Source organism: Phoenix dactylifera, chromosome 10 (assembly GCF_009389715.1).
Source record: "Phoenix dactylifera cultivar Barhee BC4 chromosome 10, palm_55x_up_171113_PBpolish2nd_filt_p, whole genome shotgun sequence".
NCBI lineage: Eukaryota > Viridiplantae > Streptophyta > Magnoliopsida > Arecales > Arecaceae > Phoenix > Phoenix dactylifera.
Window position 1 is genome coordinate 9,863,040 of NC_052401.1, and position 17,574 is coordinate 9,880,613.

The 17,574-nt window shown below is 38.1% G+C and overlaps 1 protein-coding gene across 1 annotated transcript in view; it reads right to left on the reverse strand.

Moving 5' to 3' along the window:
• Positions 1-661: 661 nt before the first annotated feature.
• LOC103721481 (alpha-soluble NSF attachment protein-like) overlaps positions 662-17,574 on the reverse strand; it is a 41,836-nt gene continuing 24,923 nt past the window's right edge. Inside the window, exons 6-9 of the mRNA XM_008811722.4 lie at positions 6,304-6,463; positions 6,176-6,223; positions 4,713-4,793; positions 662-1,000 (exon numbers count right to left, since the gene is read on the reverse strand). Coding sequence (XP_008809944.2) covers positions 920-1,000; positions 4,713-4,793; positions 6,176-6,223; positions 6,304-6,463 — 370 coding nt within the window. The 3' untranslated portion in view covers positions 662-919. The remainder of the gene's footprint in view (positions 1,001-4,712; positions 4,794-6,175; positions 6,224-6,303; positions 6,464-17,574) is intronic.

Genomic DNA, 17,574 nt, shown 5'->3' on the forward strand with positions numbered 1-17,574 from the left:
TCAGACCACGGCTCATTAGTGAGACAAGCCCCAACATGAGCAGAATACAGAAACAAAATAAACCTTGGATCAGCTCGATAAAATCTCAGTTCAGAATGAATATGAGCTTGAACATATTCAAGTACGCCAAAAGCTCCAGCTCAGCTTGAGCAGCATTTTTACTATGCTGAGCCAAGCCCAAACAGTAAATACTCAGCTTGGTTCAGCTTATTTGCATCCACATGGGATTATTGGAAATTGCTGCCGCAGACAATCTGAACCTCAAGAGGTCTTATAAAAGCCTTCAAGGATTAGCAATACACAACCCAGTAAGCCATATCCAAGTTGGGAGTGAAAGAAGGCCGAAAGAGTTGAACAAATAAATGACGTGTGGGTCCACGAAAAGCTCAGCTAACAAAGAAATAAATAGGTCACATATGTAACAACCGGAGACTTTTCATGCAGTGGTGGCAATCAGGTCGGATCAAACAAGATACAATTTAGGTCAGATAAATGATAGATTAATAATTAGTCCAACCAACCTATTTATTAAACGAGTCAAAAATCTATATCCAAAGTTAACTATTTTATTAAATAGATAATCTAGCATAATCTACAATGGGTTAAATTAGTTAAACGGATTAAATGGTTTAGCATTGCTATCCTTAATGAGGAGGGAAGCTGCCCAATTATACTATATTGCACTATTGTTTGTGACGCAACCTTAAAATAAAAAACAAACACCAACTTTTATTACAGACATTCAGGTATTCTGATGATCGAGGTGGAAAACAGGAACTCCAGGAGCAACAGACTCATTAACACGGCTGAAAAGCATAGCGTATCCTCATATATCCAAACTCGTTTACATGCACAGACCAAAAGCCACCATCCAGTAAGTATAGACAAAATAAAGAATAAGCAATGAAATTTATGGGCCTCAAGTCAGATCATCTTCTTCCTCCTCCTTTGCTTTCAGTGCATTCTTCGCTCTCAACAGAAGTGTGGTTTTCCAAGAATCCTGCAATTAATCAAAACACTGTCAAACAGCAATCCAAGACACATGCAATGAAGTCAAGTGGTATAGGCATGACCATAATGTATCAATAACAGAAAAAAGGGTATTAAACAAATAAGCTCCATAAGTAAAATATCTAAATGAAAGTGTTAAACTGTTGATATGATTGAACATGCTACTGAAGGCATGATACAACATACATCAGAAAGTTTCCAACACTGATCAGAAAATGTACAAAGACAAACAGAAACAGAAATGAAACAGAAACAAACGAAAAAAAAACTCTGATCAGGAAGTCAACTCAAGATATTAGCACATTACAAAGGATGTATATTAATATTACAAAGTAAAGTCTACAAGCTATGATAATCATAAAGTTTTTAGGCACTTGGAAAAGAAAATACGAAGTGGAGAAGGGAAATCTTAATTTGTTGCCCACAGGGCTGAAAATGGATTGGCTATGAGATTATATTTTTATATATTTATATACGCACACACATACAACTGGATGACTATATCCATATTCGTTTTAAACACAAATAGATATAGATCATACCATGGTATGCCGTACCATACATGATGGTACCGAACGTACCGTACCGTACTGGTTTGGTACCAGTACCGATACTGGTGGTATACCAACACTTGGTATGTCAAAAAAAACGCACACTATACCGTACCGACACTATACTAGTGTGGCACAGATATGGGGTCCGGTACTAAAACAGCGAACCTTGGATCATACACACAAATATAAACAATTATTCAGATGAATATAAATATTCCCAGAACATCCAAAACATCTATTCTTTTTCCAGGTTATACAAGTCAATTATGCCGATCCAAACCCATAATTTTGTGCTCTTTTTTGGGTCCTTTGTGTAATAGGTAAGACCTCACATTGGAAAGTATATACCCAATTAATCCACTTGCATCTTACTGAAACTGCAATTGGATTTCTTCATGAAATGTTGATTTGCAAGAACAATGTCAATATAACAATGATAATCCCAGGATCAACTATAGAGTAATATTGTCAAAAAAGACCACCACAAATCACCAAAGAGGCCGGAGTATGTTGCTCATTGGAGAGTGAATTATGGACAGTGCGTTGGTCAAGCAACATGGCATGTCAAGAATTGATAATGACCATTGGTCTAAATTAGAAAAAGCAATTTTCGATAGCGATGTCATCTCTCTCTCTCTCTCTCTCTGTGCGCACGTGTGCGCATGTGCAGTGGGAAGATGGTGATATTATCCAATGCCCTATTATTATCAAAACACATGCCATGTGCTTTTGCACTCACAGGCTAGTGAACTGTTAATGAATAAAGACATGAAATTTGGTCCAGAAATACCATGGATAATTTTGGAAAAATATTTATACAGACAAACAATAGCGGGCATGCTTCCTAAAATGTAGGAAGCAAAGCTGTACACTTCTCAAGGATATCCACATAAGCATTCAAGATGTTAGACAGTTATTTTTAAGATGCTGTGGAGCCTAGCCATAAAGGTGGTCATCATTAGTATCATCAACCCATTCTGAAGTAGATGCTTATGATCCTCATGGAAGTGCCTCATCAAGCCCTAATATTAAACTGCTTCTACAAGTGGTTAGAACTTGACCGGGCTCAGACCTGGGGTCCAAAGTCATCATGTATCCAAGATTGTCACACTCATAAAGAGAGCATATGTTACATAAGTGTCACATTCAAGGGTGTGATTATGAGTCAGATCCATCACTAAAGGGTATGAGAACTTGGCCCAAAAAAGATTATATAATTGGGTGCATGTTTGTGGACATGTCATAAATCCACCTGATTTCGTGTATGTGCGGATGCCATCCATCATCCGAAACATCTAGGTCTGCAGCATGGGTGGCCAAACCAAAACTAACCTGAACTTCGAGCAAGCTCGGCCATGTTATACTATAATCAGCTGGGCTGGGGTTAGCAAATGTATCCACAGTTCATCCCCCAAGTCTCCATCTATGAGGCTATGAATCCCATCTCATGTAAACAGTTCATGAATACCATTATAAATATCCATTTCTTTGAGAAAATACATTATTCGTTCTCTAAAAGATGAATAAATTAGAATATAAACTAACACTCAGAGTAATTTTATCGAATCAACTGCAAATAATCATGACTGATGGGATTACAACCTTCCATGTAGTGTTCGTCCTCTTAAGTAAATTACATATATCGTACATGCCAAGACCAATAAAAGCTATAAATTCCAACCCCTCATTCCTCATCCTCACAGTGCCCCACCCCTTTTGTTGCCACCCTTCTCCCCTTAAGTCTCCATCCACCACCATCTTCCATCAGTCATGGCCGGCATCATCAACCTAAAACAGTCCACCACTGGGCTTAGTGCCTGACCCCTTCTTTACTCATCTCTATCTGAGTGTGTACAAAATCATTCTCCACGGATGAGTTTGACAAAGCCATCTCCAACGGATAGGCTTGTATCTCAAGCAGGAATCCCATGCCTATTATTTTATTCTATCACAGGAAGAGGTATTCTGGGTTGCATAACTGGACCAAGTATGTAGGTGAGAGCAGATAAAGATCTGCAATGAATTTTTTTTCACCCTTGTATATGAAAGAAGAGTTATGTCTACATACAAGCACATAAGTCTCTCCATTAAGAACAGAAACTGTTACTGCTCGCTGATCACGTATGAAAGCCTACAAGCCAAGTAACATCGATAAGTAGTCTATACATCTTGAGTCCACTGGAATGGTGAATGTTAACACTGAATCATGACAGTCAAGTTTTTTGGAGTTGTTTGACCTGTAAGTGCATGTGACAGAATGGCAGGAGACGGAGACTTGTTAGCAAAAGGCTTCTCATCTTAATTATCTAAACTAGAGTCTGGAATCCTTTGGCATTATTGCTTTTCAATAAAATTGTTGAGTATTACAATGGTGCCAAAGACCAAACCCTGACATTACAATTATAACTGTTCCCTCTTGCCTTCACCTCTACTTTCAAGACTAATAGTATTGGTAGTTTTGTCTTCATTGGCATTTTTCAGAGGAATGCCTACATAGGCATTGATTTACTAGTTTGTGAAGCTTGGTTTCTTTTGAGAAGGATGGTGCTATAGGTTTCATGATCGTCTTCAATCTTTTTCTCTTGAGATGCTAACTTCTTCACTAGGATTGAATAGATAGCAGCTAACTAGGACTGAATTTAGAAGATCACTGGTTCAAAACTCATGCAAGGATGTGCTATAGTGTAGCTTGGATAAACTGCAATACTGATCCTAAAAATTTGAGAGCTAAATCTAGTTATTGCCCTTATACGCCCATCCCATCAATATTTTTTCACAACATTTGATCACCTATATGTATCCCATTTCTGACTGAAAGAATGTCAACTAGGTGGTATAGTTTGATAGCACAGATACATAGCTCAATCTGACCTCTGAGGAGGTAAGAAAACTTGAACATCTTCATCAATCTTTGGATTTCCGGTCATTAGATTGGTTATGATCTGCACAATTGGATATATCCTTTCCACAGTTTGTTTCAGATACATTGGCACTTCTAATCTCATACATGATCATTTTTGTTATTTACTTCCCTAAAATCCAATCAAGGAAAATGACATATAATTCAAAACTGGAATACGCAACAGACCAATATAATATCAGAAAAATGAAATTTCAGGATATGCAATTAACATAAAGAAAATATACCAGCCGGGTCATGCTATCATATTCCTTGATGACATCAGTAAACTTCCCAACATCTTCCTCTTCCATTGAAGCTGCTAAATCCTGCAATATAAAATATGGATGCCATTTAATCCAGGATCTGCAATCATGATAACTTACCGACTGCAATACCACATCCTAAGACATTATATTATCCACAGAAGCCAGCTAATAGGCAAGTTGCCACAAATAAAGTATGTAAGAAAAAAATGTTAGAAAAAAATGTTAGCAGATGAATTTGAAACCATATAATGTCTACAGCATATTTAGCATCACTCTTGCTTAAAGAGAAAGTTCTTTCTGGAAGCAAACAGTTAAAAGCACTATAAGGAAAGGGCTTGCACAAAATGATAGCTTTGGATAATTTCAAGTTACAATGAAGAATTTGCTTGTGTATTTACTGCACGACCAGCAAACTCATGAGAACTGGTATATGAATGATGGCAACTGATTTCTTTCAGAATAAGGCTACAGTTATATGTCATGCTCCATCTGTGAAATTATGATTTTAGTGCAACAATAACATGTTCTAGATTGTCAAGGACAGCAAGCCCATCTTTCAGTCCCAGCGATACTGTAAAAATATCAGTGTTGTTTCCATGTTTTAACGGGGTGATCAAAAGAAAAAATATTAAAAATCCGTTCTTGCTGAATATTTTATTCAGAATATACTTAAAGCACCAAAATAATTGATAAAAGGCCAAGGACAATAATAAAAATTAATAATAAAAGAAGGCAAAATGTGTGTGTGTGTTAATCAAAATCCTTTGACATGAAAATTTTGACACCTTCCATCTTAACAAAAAAGTAGGCAAGAGGGGAGAAGGTTGAGGGAGGGAGAGGTCATGCACGCGCACACAGTGTGAGGAGGTGGGGACATGCGGGTGGGGGAGGGACAAGAGGCTTTGAGGCATGGGTACAGAGACAAGGATTTGAGATAAGGACTCGGATAAGAATAAAGGTGTCAAAAGTTATGGGGCAGAGGCGAGTAGTCCATAAGCAAGAAATCCTAGCTTCTCTAAACAGCTGCTTAATAACTTTTACTTTTAAAGGGACAAGACAGTTTCAAGCATGGGTACAAAGAAAAGGACTTGAGATAATGCTCTGGATAAGAATAAAGGTGTCAGAAGTTAAGGGGCAGAGGCAAGTAATCCATCATAGTCTAAAAGCAAGAAATCCTAGCTTCTCTAAACAGCTGCTTAATAACTTCTATTTTTTAAACAAGTACTTTCGAACTAAATTATCAAACACTGTTTTACACAAAAGGACTTGTTTTTCTTTGAAAGCTGTACAAGTATTTCTTTTTTTTTATAAAGGAAATGCCAAACACGCCCTCGATGAATTTCACCATGCAATTCTACAGTCAAAACCTCAAGTAGTTTAAAAAATGCCATTAGCACTGACAGAGACATCACAACCACCAACAGGTTCAAGTCGTAACTTACAGCTAACAGCTTGTATTCACGTGTGCCTGAAAAAGTTGGGTCAAGTTCCTGTACAGCCACAAGCAAGTTCAGAATGTTCTCAAAGTCTCAAAAAAATGAATTTCATTACTGCATGAAGCACCACTTACCTGATATCGCTCTAATGAATTAGTGATGGCAACAACATCACCTCGACAGAGCTGGCAAATGCCAGCATTAAGAAGAATACCCTTAACACTATACTTCAGAAGATTGTTGTTCACTGACTTCTGTGCTATTGCTTCAAATATTTCAGTTGCCTTTGGGTATCTGAAAAAATTCCAATATGCGTTAATATTCTTACTACAAGTATTAATATAGTGGGTAATGAAATTTCAAGCAACACACAAACTAAATGAGATTCAGAGAATATAAAAGCTGTTGGTCTCAAATCTCAAATAATAGAACTAGATAAAACCACCTTGTCACGCCCCAAATCCATGACATAATATGGCCATGCTACCAAGGGAAATAACCCACGATAACACGAAGCCAACTATTTCATTTAGCTTCCATATCCATATCAAACAAAATATAATAAATAAAGATCCAAATTCATCATCTCATTCAAAGTCAACATCGGTTCAGAGCATTCTACATTTAAACATAAATACCCAACTCATAATTGTAATATTTAGAAAATTATTAAGCTACAAATCTATGACCAACTAAAGAATTAAAGTTCTGCTATAAATTGTCGATCTTGCTAGCGCGAACTCTAAGCCCGGACCATCCTTTATCCATACTGATCCTATTCGTCTGGAGAGAGAGATAAAAATAGAAATACATGAGCGACACAGCTCAGTAAGTAAATCTTACACTACCTTACTGGATCAAAAATAAATTTTTCCATGTCAATGCATCATTTAAGAGAATAACAGTTATTACAAAAATAAAGCACTTCATAGTATAATAAATTAAAATAAGTCAGAAAGCCAATCATGCATGCATAAATCTTCAATATTCAATAAACATGGTTATAAGATCAAATAAATCTATACACTATTCTTCTACCATTTAGCACATCATAGTTCAAAACATTGCTCACAGATATTCATACTACGGTCACTTTATACCCGTGACAAGGCCTGTGTTTGTAATCGACATATATTTATATTTCGTATGCCAACTTGATACCCGCTGGCAAGACCGATATTCGTATGGATGCTAGCTCCAGATACCGATCTTTTCAATTCTTAAGATCATACATAGCTATTTGAGAGCCTTTCAAATATTTAAATCTTTTTCTTAAAATATACACATATATGGATGAAAAATATCAAATGGCATGATTAGATTCATATTTCATAATAAGGCTATTTTTATTAAAACACTCATGGAACTATTTTTCATAATAAAACATGTTTTTTATAACACATGCCAATCCATAAATTTAAGAAAAGCATGCTATTTCCACAAGCAAATATTATGCAGAAAAAACACGATAATTTGTAAAATAACAAGTGTAAAATCTTATCTTTACCGCCTTAGACCGTCAAACTTCACTAGGCAAATCTGCTAAACCTATTTAAAAATATTAAAAGCGAAATTAATTTCTATTCAATATCTTGAATGGAATTAAAATATTAAGGAACAAGGACGATTAGCCAGATGATGACGTTCGACGATTCCGGATGGGTTAGGCCAGGGCGACCCAAATAATGAATCATGGGGCACAAACTTGATCAGGGTCAAGGTCGTTCAATAAGGTTCACCATCAGTGGGTTCTATGAACACTCTACAGAGCCGGGGTGGTCAGTCCGACAGGCTGCCCAGGCGCCTGAGTGGTTCAGGGGCTCATTGCGGAGGTCAACTCAAGTTCGTAGAACAGGTGGACGGGACACCACACTAGGATCCATAGGTCTATTAAGAGAAAAATAGGGAGAAGAGAGAGAAAGAAGAGAGAGAAAGAAAGGGATGGGCTCTCTCTCCTCTTATCTTCTTTCTTTCTTGGTAAATAGGGAAAGGAGTGGATCATGGTGGCTGACCATGGTGTTCCGGCGAGGCAGCAGCGGATTTACCCTCTTTTGCAATTAGTTTTGCTACAGCACCTGCTGCTCTAGCTAATTGTCTACCCTTTTTAAGTATAATTTCTATGTTATGTAGAACGGCTGGCGACAGCCGAAGGTAACAACCATGCTCGGCCAAAAAGAAGAAAGAAAGGAAGAGCGGCAGCGCCCCTAGTTGCCTCGGGGGCAGCCTTCATGGCCTAAGGAGAAGGTGACGGGGGTGGGGGACTTACCGACGAGGGGTGGAGGCAGTGACTTCGGCCGGCAGTGGCAATTTTTGAAGGATCCCGGCGAGAAGAGAGTGTGGCTCTCAGAACAGGACACTTGAACTAGACAGAGAATGGGACATTTCGGGCAGTGGTTCTTGGTTGAGGTGGCACGCCGGCCACTGGCAGGGAAGGAGGAACAAGGTGGAAGGTGAGCGGCGATGGGTCGATCGAGCAAAAAAGGGGTTTAAATAGATGTTTGGGAGAGGGGATGAGCTCAGTTGAGTGGCATCGACCGGCTGTTCACCAGTTGCAACAATCCCTAACAACCACCAGCCATTAGCACTGGCCCCGAAAGTTTCGCGCCAACCACGCCTCCCCTAGCCGGGCCTCAACGGCAGCCATTCGGGCTATTAATGCAGGGAATCAAAATCTCCTATTTCGATTTTTTTTCTTCCCAGAAGCTTGGGCTGGGCCAAGTTTGGGTTGAGTCGGTCAAGTGGACCAGGCTCGAATCGGGCTATCACACAGCTCAAGCAAATATTTATCAACATACATCTTTCCTTGCAGAGTACCTAAACAGTAAAAATGTAAAATATTCTCTTACAAAAATAAGACAGATCATGGAGGGTCCAATAAATTTGATATATAGAGGATGAAACCATGGCAAAAGTACAAATGAAAGTGGGTCAAGCTTACATAACTATAAGGCAGATACAAAAAATAAGAAAGAAAAGAAAAGATAAAAGGATATCGGGTAAAATGCACAACTAGATGATCAAGTGTTGCCCAAGGTGACAAGCCAAGAGGGGGGGGGGGGTGAATTGGTTTCTTCTAAATTTTTGGTGTTTAAAAAGGACTTTTTTTAATTAAGTGCGGTGGATGCTTCCTTAAACTATTTGAATGATTTAAACTAGTGCAAAGATAGAAGATGATGCAAGAATAAACGTAAGCACAAGCACAACACAAACACAACAATATATAGTGGTTCGGTGCTCTCCTTAGCACCTACGTCCACTCCCCAAGCGTCCCCTTGGGAATTCACTATAATCCCGCGGATTACAGTTGGATTGTTTTCCGGGCTCACAATCCAAAAACCTTTGTTGGTTTTATGGACTCAACAACGAACCTATACACTTTGGTTTTCCGGGTTCACCAAAAACCTTTGTTGGTTTTGCGGGCTCACCAACGAACCTTTACACTTTGGTTTTCCGGGTTCACCAAAAACCTTTGTTGGTTTTGCGGGCTAACCAACGAACCTTTACAAAGTGTTTGACAAACAAAAAGAAAAGATTCAAACTCCTAAATGAGCATATGAAACAATATAAACTACAAAGAAGAGTTAGAAAGTATTTATCGCTTTGAAGTGGCTTTGCTCTTCTTTGTCAAGGATGCTTCACTCTTCAAGGGAGGATGGAGCTCTTGATGCCTCTTTGAAACTGCTCAATCCCTTTCTTTGATTGTTGAATGAAGCTCTTGATGAAGGAGATTAGGGCACTTTTGTTTTCTTGTGTATTCCTTGATATTTCTCTCCAAAAGATATTTTCTCTGATGAATAGTGCCCCTTTAAATAGTTTCCAACCTACTTTGGACAAGCCCCAATGGTCAAATTTGAAAAACTAGCCGTTACTCACCTTGGGAAGAGCAAAAAGTACATCTGCAGAACTAGCCGTTACTGTTCAGCCCGTGTTTGGGTCGGCTCAACCTGTCCTTGGGTCGACCCAACTTTTACTTGGGTCGACTCAAACATTCCTTGGGTCGACCCTCTCAGAAACCACAGAAACCTGAATTTCAGCCTTCCTTCTCATGGGTCGACCCAACCAATTTTTGGGTCGACTCAAAGTTCACTTGGGTCGACTCAACTTCTTCTTGGGTCGACCCTCTCAGTAATTCCAGAGAACCATTTTCTGTCTGTCTTTCTGTCTTGCCTTTGGGTCGACCCTCTCAGGGTTTGGGTCGACTCAAGCTTGGGTCGACTCAACCACTGTTTGGGTCGACCCTCTCAGTAAATCCAGAGAGCTTATTTCCTTCCTGTTTTGAGGTTCTTCAAGGTTGGGTCTACTCATGCTTACCTTGGGTCGACCCAACTCACTGTTCATCTGTGCCATTTTTGCAGGAGTGTGCCAAATGATTTCTTGATGTGCCGGGGTCGACCCAATCAACCTTTGGGTCGACTCAATCCACACTTTGCTGCATTCTCAAGGTTAGATTCATTCAAATGAACAAGAACATGTCTCTATATCAATTCATACAAATATACTGAGAGTAATGAACTTATAAATGAAGTATCAATTTAACTTTTAATATACTCTAGATAATTGCTTGTTAATCATCAAAATAACACTATCATCCTCAATCTCCCCCTTTTTGATGATTACAAAATAAAGAGTATAAGCCTATTGATACTTGTCTTTAAAATCAGTTTATAAGAGGGTTTTAAATTGCTGAATTTCAGCTTTTCATATATAAGAGTGAAATCTCCCCCTATATCATTCAAATGTTGCCAATTTGACTCTTTGAATTGCTCCCCCTTTCATTTATGATTCATTAGCTATGAAACTTCAAAAATTTGAGATAAAATGTGAGTTTCAAGTTATGTATCGGGGTGTGAAAGGTGCGTGCCAAATTTTGAATTTATATGTGCCAAATTCTGAATTTTGATACAGATTTTTGATTTAATCAATTTCATTGTTACAAATTGCTCCCCCTTAGATGTATAAACTTTCTTATATGATTTTTAGTTTGTTTGCCCCATCATTTCTCTTTTCTTGCATAAATTCTTATTTCTTTTTCTCTACTTGATGTCTTTACTTCTCTCCTTTTTGTTACTTACTTTGTTTACACTGAACAATATCTCTTTACTTCTCAAATTAATTACTCTTTCTTTTCTTCTCAAGTTGATTACTCTTTCTTTTCTTCTCAAATTGATTACTCTTTCTTTTCTTCTCAAGTTGATTACACTTTCTTTTCTTCTCAAATTGATTACTCTTTCTTTTCTTCTCAAGTTGATTACAAGTTGATTACTCTTTCTTTTCTTCTCCCCCTTTTTGTTATCATCAAAAAGATACATGTGAAAGTTGCAACAAACAACAGACTTCAATCTTCATTGATCAAAATAGGAACATTTCAATACAGTAATGCCCAAAATGAAAATAAATACAATGTTCCTCAATCAAGATTTAAAGATACATGAGAAAAGCAAGATACATATGAGAACTAGATATCTAGCCTAGGCTCTAAACATAGATGCTAAGATCAGCCTAGGAAGACTGTAATGACTGGGATCTAGTCCTCATCCTCCTAGTATACGTGGCGAGGGGAGGTCGAGCCTGGTGAGACTGTGTCTGGCGTGGAGCACGACGAGCTGGATGACTCTGTGCCGAAATCTCTGACTCAGCAGCCTGTGGCACAGTAGGTCCATGGGTCTCTCTCTCTCTCCGAAGTGCTCCAATCTGCTGCCTCAGGTCACTGATCTCAGCAGACATGACATCCAACTGGGCGTCCAATCGGCTCGTCAGCCCGTCAGTGATAGTCCTCGCCTGAGCTGACATAAGCTCAGTCATCCTGCTCCAGAAGTCATCCGTATCTGTCTGAGGAACGGATGACGATGGTCCAGCCTCTGAGGGTGCAGTAGGATGATCCATATGCTCCTCATCCTCATCCTCTGGTGCCTCATCCTGAATGCCTGCTCCAGTGTGAATCCACTGCCCGTTCACTTTCTGATATCCCATGCGTATAAGTGTCCGTGCAGTGTACGTGTCAGTGTGATGCAGACTCTTGGATGCCTCCTCCTCGAGAGGTAAACCATGCTGACGGAAAATCAATGTGAGTATCATACCATAAGGTAGTGATACCCTGTTGCTGCACATTACTTTCCTCATCTGTCTTAGTATCATAGCCGGAAGATTTAGGGGCATCCCCCGAATCATACACTCCATCACTGCTAGATCTCGCTCAGTGATGAGATCGAATCTCCCGGTCTTTGGAAACAAAATCCTATTGATCATATTGAGCAGTAATCTCATTTCAGCAGAAAGAGAACTAGCTATTACCTTCGTGGAGAAATCGAAGTTCTCATTTTCCATGATCAATTGTAGAGCTCTCATTTTGTTTTCTGGCTTTTCCGGAGTGGCTCCTATGCAGGGTAGATGAAGTAGCTCACTCAAGCTCTCCTCGGATACACGGATCCGAACCCCTCGAACTTCTGAAACAAGCCCTCCCAAACCAGTCTTGAGGAAGGCATAGAACTCTTGTACCAAACCGGGGTAGATTACCACATCTAGGGAGCAAAGATACTCCCAACCTTGTCTTTGGATCCATTCCCAAATCCGAAACCCTTCTTGATTGAAGAACTCGGAATGGATCCTTCTCCCCGTTGTAACCGGCCTCCCCGCAAATCTTGCAAGTATTACAGAGGGGGAAGGAGGAGGGGCCTCCGCACGTGCCTCACGTCGTGGAGACACGGGAGATGGCTCGGTAGGTTGCCTTTCCTCCCGTTGGATCCGAGTCACTCTTCCGGATCTCTTGGCCACGGCTCGTTTGGGTCTCATTTCTCCAAGATCTTTAGGAAATCTACTGTTTGGAGGAGTTTAGTGGAGATTGGAGAGTGGGGATTAGGTTTTTCGGAAGAAGACAAAGAGCAAACAGTGCCCTAGAAATGCTCTCGGGCCCCCTTATAACAGTGGGGTCCCGACGTTGGGTCGACTCAAGATTTTTCTTGGGTCGACTCAACGTTGGGTCGACCCTTGTTCTGGGTTGGGTCGACCCAAGTGCAGACATTTTCATTTCTCTTTCTTTTTGCTTCTAAAAATTTTCTTTGCTTCCAATCCTTATAAATTCTCTCTGGGACAATGATACATGAGTAAGAAATCTCTAGATAACAAATTTGACTCATGTTTCATGGGATTTTAGAAGTTAGAGGGATGTATCATGAGATTACTGGCTCCCTTTTATATTTCTTCAATAAAAAGGATCACATATGCCTAATTCCCTCCTTAGCATGCAGAATCTATCTTCACTCAATGGTTTCGTAAATATGTCGGCTAATTGTTTTTCAGTGCATATATGCTCAATACATACATTTCCATTTTGCACATGATCCCTAATAAAGTGATACCTTATTTCTATGTGTTTGGCTTTAGAGTGCTGAACTGGATTTTTAGTAAGATTGATAGCACTAGTATTATCACACTTAATAGGAATATTATCTAGTTTAACTCCATAGTCCTCTAGTTGTTGCTTGAGCCATAATACTTGAGCACAACAACTACCAGCAGCTATATATTCAGCTTCAGCTGTGGAGAGTGCCACTGAATTCTGCTTCTTACTAAACCATGACACTAAGTTATTTCCTAAAAATTGACATGTGCCACTTGTGCTCTTTCTATCTAATTTGCATCCGGCAAAATCAGCATCTGAATATGCAAGTAAATCTAGACAGGAGTCTCTTGAGTACCATAATCCTATATTGGTAGTTCCTCTTAAATATCTAAGGATTCTCTTAACAACACTTAAGTGTGACTCCTTAGGATCGGATTGGTATCTAGCATATATTCCAACACTAAATACAATGTCGGGTCTACTAGCAGTAAGATAGAGCAAGGATCCAATTAGTCCTCTATAAAGCTTAATATTAACACTCTTCCCTTTTTCATCTTTGTCTAGCTTACTAGTAGGATTCATTGGAGTGCCAATTCCCTTATGATTTTCATTCCCAAACTTCTTCAGTATTTCCTTTGTATACTTAGTTTGATGAATGAAAATGCCTTCTTTGGTTTGTTTGATTTGTAATCCTAGAAAGAAGCTTAGTTCTCCCATCAAACTCATCTCAAATTCTCCATGCATTAAATCAGCAAATTCTTTGCATAGAGTATCATTAGTGGCACCAAAGATTATGTCATCTACATATATTTGTACCACTAATAGATTTTTGTCTTTTCTTTTGAGAAATAAGGTTTTATCCACATTTCCTCTACAAAAATCATTATCAAGCAGAAATTTGCTTAGTCGATCATACCAAGCCCTAGGTGCTTGCTTTAATCCATATAATGCCTTATGAAATTTAAAACACATGATTTGGCAATTCATGATTTTCAAATCCTGGAGGTTGTTCTACATATACTTCCTCCTCAATAATACCATTTAAGAATGCACTTTTCACATCCATTTGATATAATTTGAAATCCATGAAACATGCAAATGCTAGAAGTAATCTAATAGCCTCTAATCTAGCTACAGGAGCAAATGTCTCATCAAAATCTATTCCTTCTTCTTGATTGTATCCCTTAGCTACAAGTCTAGCCTTATTTCTTATAACTAAACCATTTTCATCTAATTTATTTCTAAATACCCATTTTGTTCCAATTACTGAATTATGCTTTGGTCTTTCAGTTAATGTCCATACATTACTTCTTTTGAATTGATTTAATTCCTCTTGCATGGCATTTATCCAGTTAGTATCTTTTTCAGCTTCTTCATAAGTCTTAGGTTCTAATTGCGAAACGAAAGCAAGATAATCATTTAAATTTCTAAGAGATGATCGAGTTCTTACCCCTTGAGATGAATCACCAATGATTAAGTCTTTAGGATGTCCATGTGCATACCTCCATTCCTTTGGCACGTCTTGAGGTTGTGGTGGCACGCCATCATCTCCCTTGTCTTGATTTGGCACGTCATCAATTTTCAACTTTTCAAAGTCGATAATTCCTGTATCATCATCAACAATATTTTCTTTCCTAGCAGACTCACTATCAGACTCATCAAATATAATATTGACTGACTCTTCCACCACTAAGGTTCTTTTATTGAATACTCTGTATGCCCTGCTAGATGTGGAGTATCCTAAGAAGATACCTTCATCTGACTTGGCATCAAATTTACTTAGATCCTCCTTGCCATTGTTTAAGATAAAACATCTACATCCAAAAACTTTAAGATATTTACCAGTTGGTTTCTTATTCTTCCAAAGTTCATAAGGAGTTTTCTTAGTTATTGGTCGTATTAAAACTCGATTTAGAATATGGCAAGCAGTGTTTATAGCTTCAGCCCAAAAGTACTTTGGAAGATTTGACTCACACAACATTGTGCGTGCCATTTCTGCCAATGTCCTATTTTTCCTTTCAACAACCCCATTTTGTTGAGACGTTCTAGGTGCTGAAAATTGATGTGATATACCATTTTTAGTGCAAAATTCTTCAAAGTGTTGATTTTCAAATTCCGTACCATGATCACTTCGAATTGCTACTAAGGTGAGTTTCTTTTCATTTATGATATTATTATATAGTTTCAAAAATTCTGAAAATGCTTCATTCTTATGTGCCAAAAATGAAACCCATGTATACCTTGAAAAATCATCAACAATGACTAGTCCATACTTCTTCCCTCCTAGACTTGTGGTTCTAGTAGGTCCAAATAAATCCATGTGTATGAGTTCAAATGGTCTAGTTGTTGATACTACATTTTTCGATTTGAAAGATGACTTAGTTTGTTTTCCCAATGAACATGGTCCACATATTTTGTCCTTTTCAAAGATCAATTTTGGCACATCTTTTATTAGCTCCTTCTTAACTAGTTTTGATATTAATTCCATACTAGCATGTCCTAATCTTCGATGCCAAAGCCAACTGGTTTCATTTTTCTTTTCTTCATTAGTAATTAAGCATAAACCATTTTTCTTGCCTAACTCATGAAGGTCTACTAAATAAATATTTCTTTGCCTTTGTCCTACAAGTACAATACTATTATCTTTAGGATTAGTGATTATGCATACAGATGCTTCAAATGTAACTTTAAACCCTTTATCACAAAATTGACTTATGCTAAGAAGGTTATGTTTCAAACCCTTAACTAATAAGACATTTTCTATAAAAATAGATGGAGCAATGAAAATTTTACCTTTTCCAATGATATACCCTTTACCATTGTCTCCATAGGTTACTACTCCACCTTTCTTTGGTTCCAAGGTGACAAATTGATCTTCGTCACCGGTCATGTGTCTTGAACAGCCGCTATCTAGATACCATCGTTTTTCCATTTTATCAGCTGCAAGACACACCTGCAATCAAGATCAAGAAGAAACTTTAGGTACCCAAACTAAGTTGGGTCCTTTAGGGTTAGTGCTCCATGTTCCTTTTGGAACCCAAACTTTCTTGAATTTAATCTTTTGATTATTACTTGATTTGTTTTGACTAGACTTTCTAAAGTTACATTCATATGCTCTATGTCCTATCTTATTGCAACAGTAACAAGTAATATTTTCACTTTTAGCTTTTACAAAAATATTCTTTAAGAATTTTTGTTTCCTATTTGTTCTATAGCCTAAACCAGCCTTATCATATACAGCTTTTTGACTGTCAAGGATCATGTTTAATTTGGTAGAACTAAGAGTAAATTTATCTACCAAGGATTTATATTTTTCAGCATCTTCTTTTAACTTAATATTTTCAGCAATTAGATTCTTGATTTCATTTGTAAGTTTCCTACTTAATGTTTCATAGTTATGAGACAGTTTTAACTTATCTTTAATGAGAGATTGATTTTCTTCTTTTAGAGCTTTATTTTTATTAATTACTTTCTTATGTTCTTCCATGAGTTCTAAGAATGCATCATGCAATTGATCAACAGTAAAATCACAGTTAAGTTCAGAATCTACCTCATCGTCATTGGCCATATTACACATTTGGGCCGTCTCTTGATGATCTTCCTCCTCTGAACTTGATTCCTCACTTTCACTCCATTCAGCCATGAAATTCTTCTTTTTCAACTTTCTTGCCATCCACTTCAAATCTGGGCAATCTATCTTATAATGCCCGGGTTTGTTACACTCATAGCAAATTGGGGTTTCTTTTTCTTTTTCTTTCTCCTTACCCTTCTCTTTGCTTGAGTTACCTTTGAGGATGGGTTTCTTTTTATTTAGTCTATTCTTACCTCTCATAAATCTTCTGAATTTTCTTCCAAGCACAGCCATTCCTTCTTTATCAATATCTTCATCATCATCTGAATCTTCCGATTCAATTTGTTGTCTAGGGGTGGTAGTCTTTAAGGCAATGGGCTTTCTTCTCTTGACCTCATCTTCTGAATTTTGCCTCATTGTCAACTCATGGGTCATGAGTGATCCTAGAAGCTCCTCTAACTGCAGTGTGTTGAGGTCCTTTGCTTCTTGAATAGC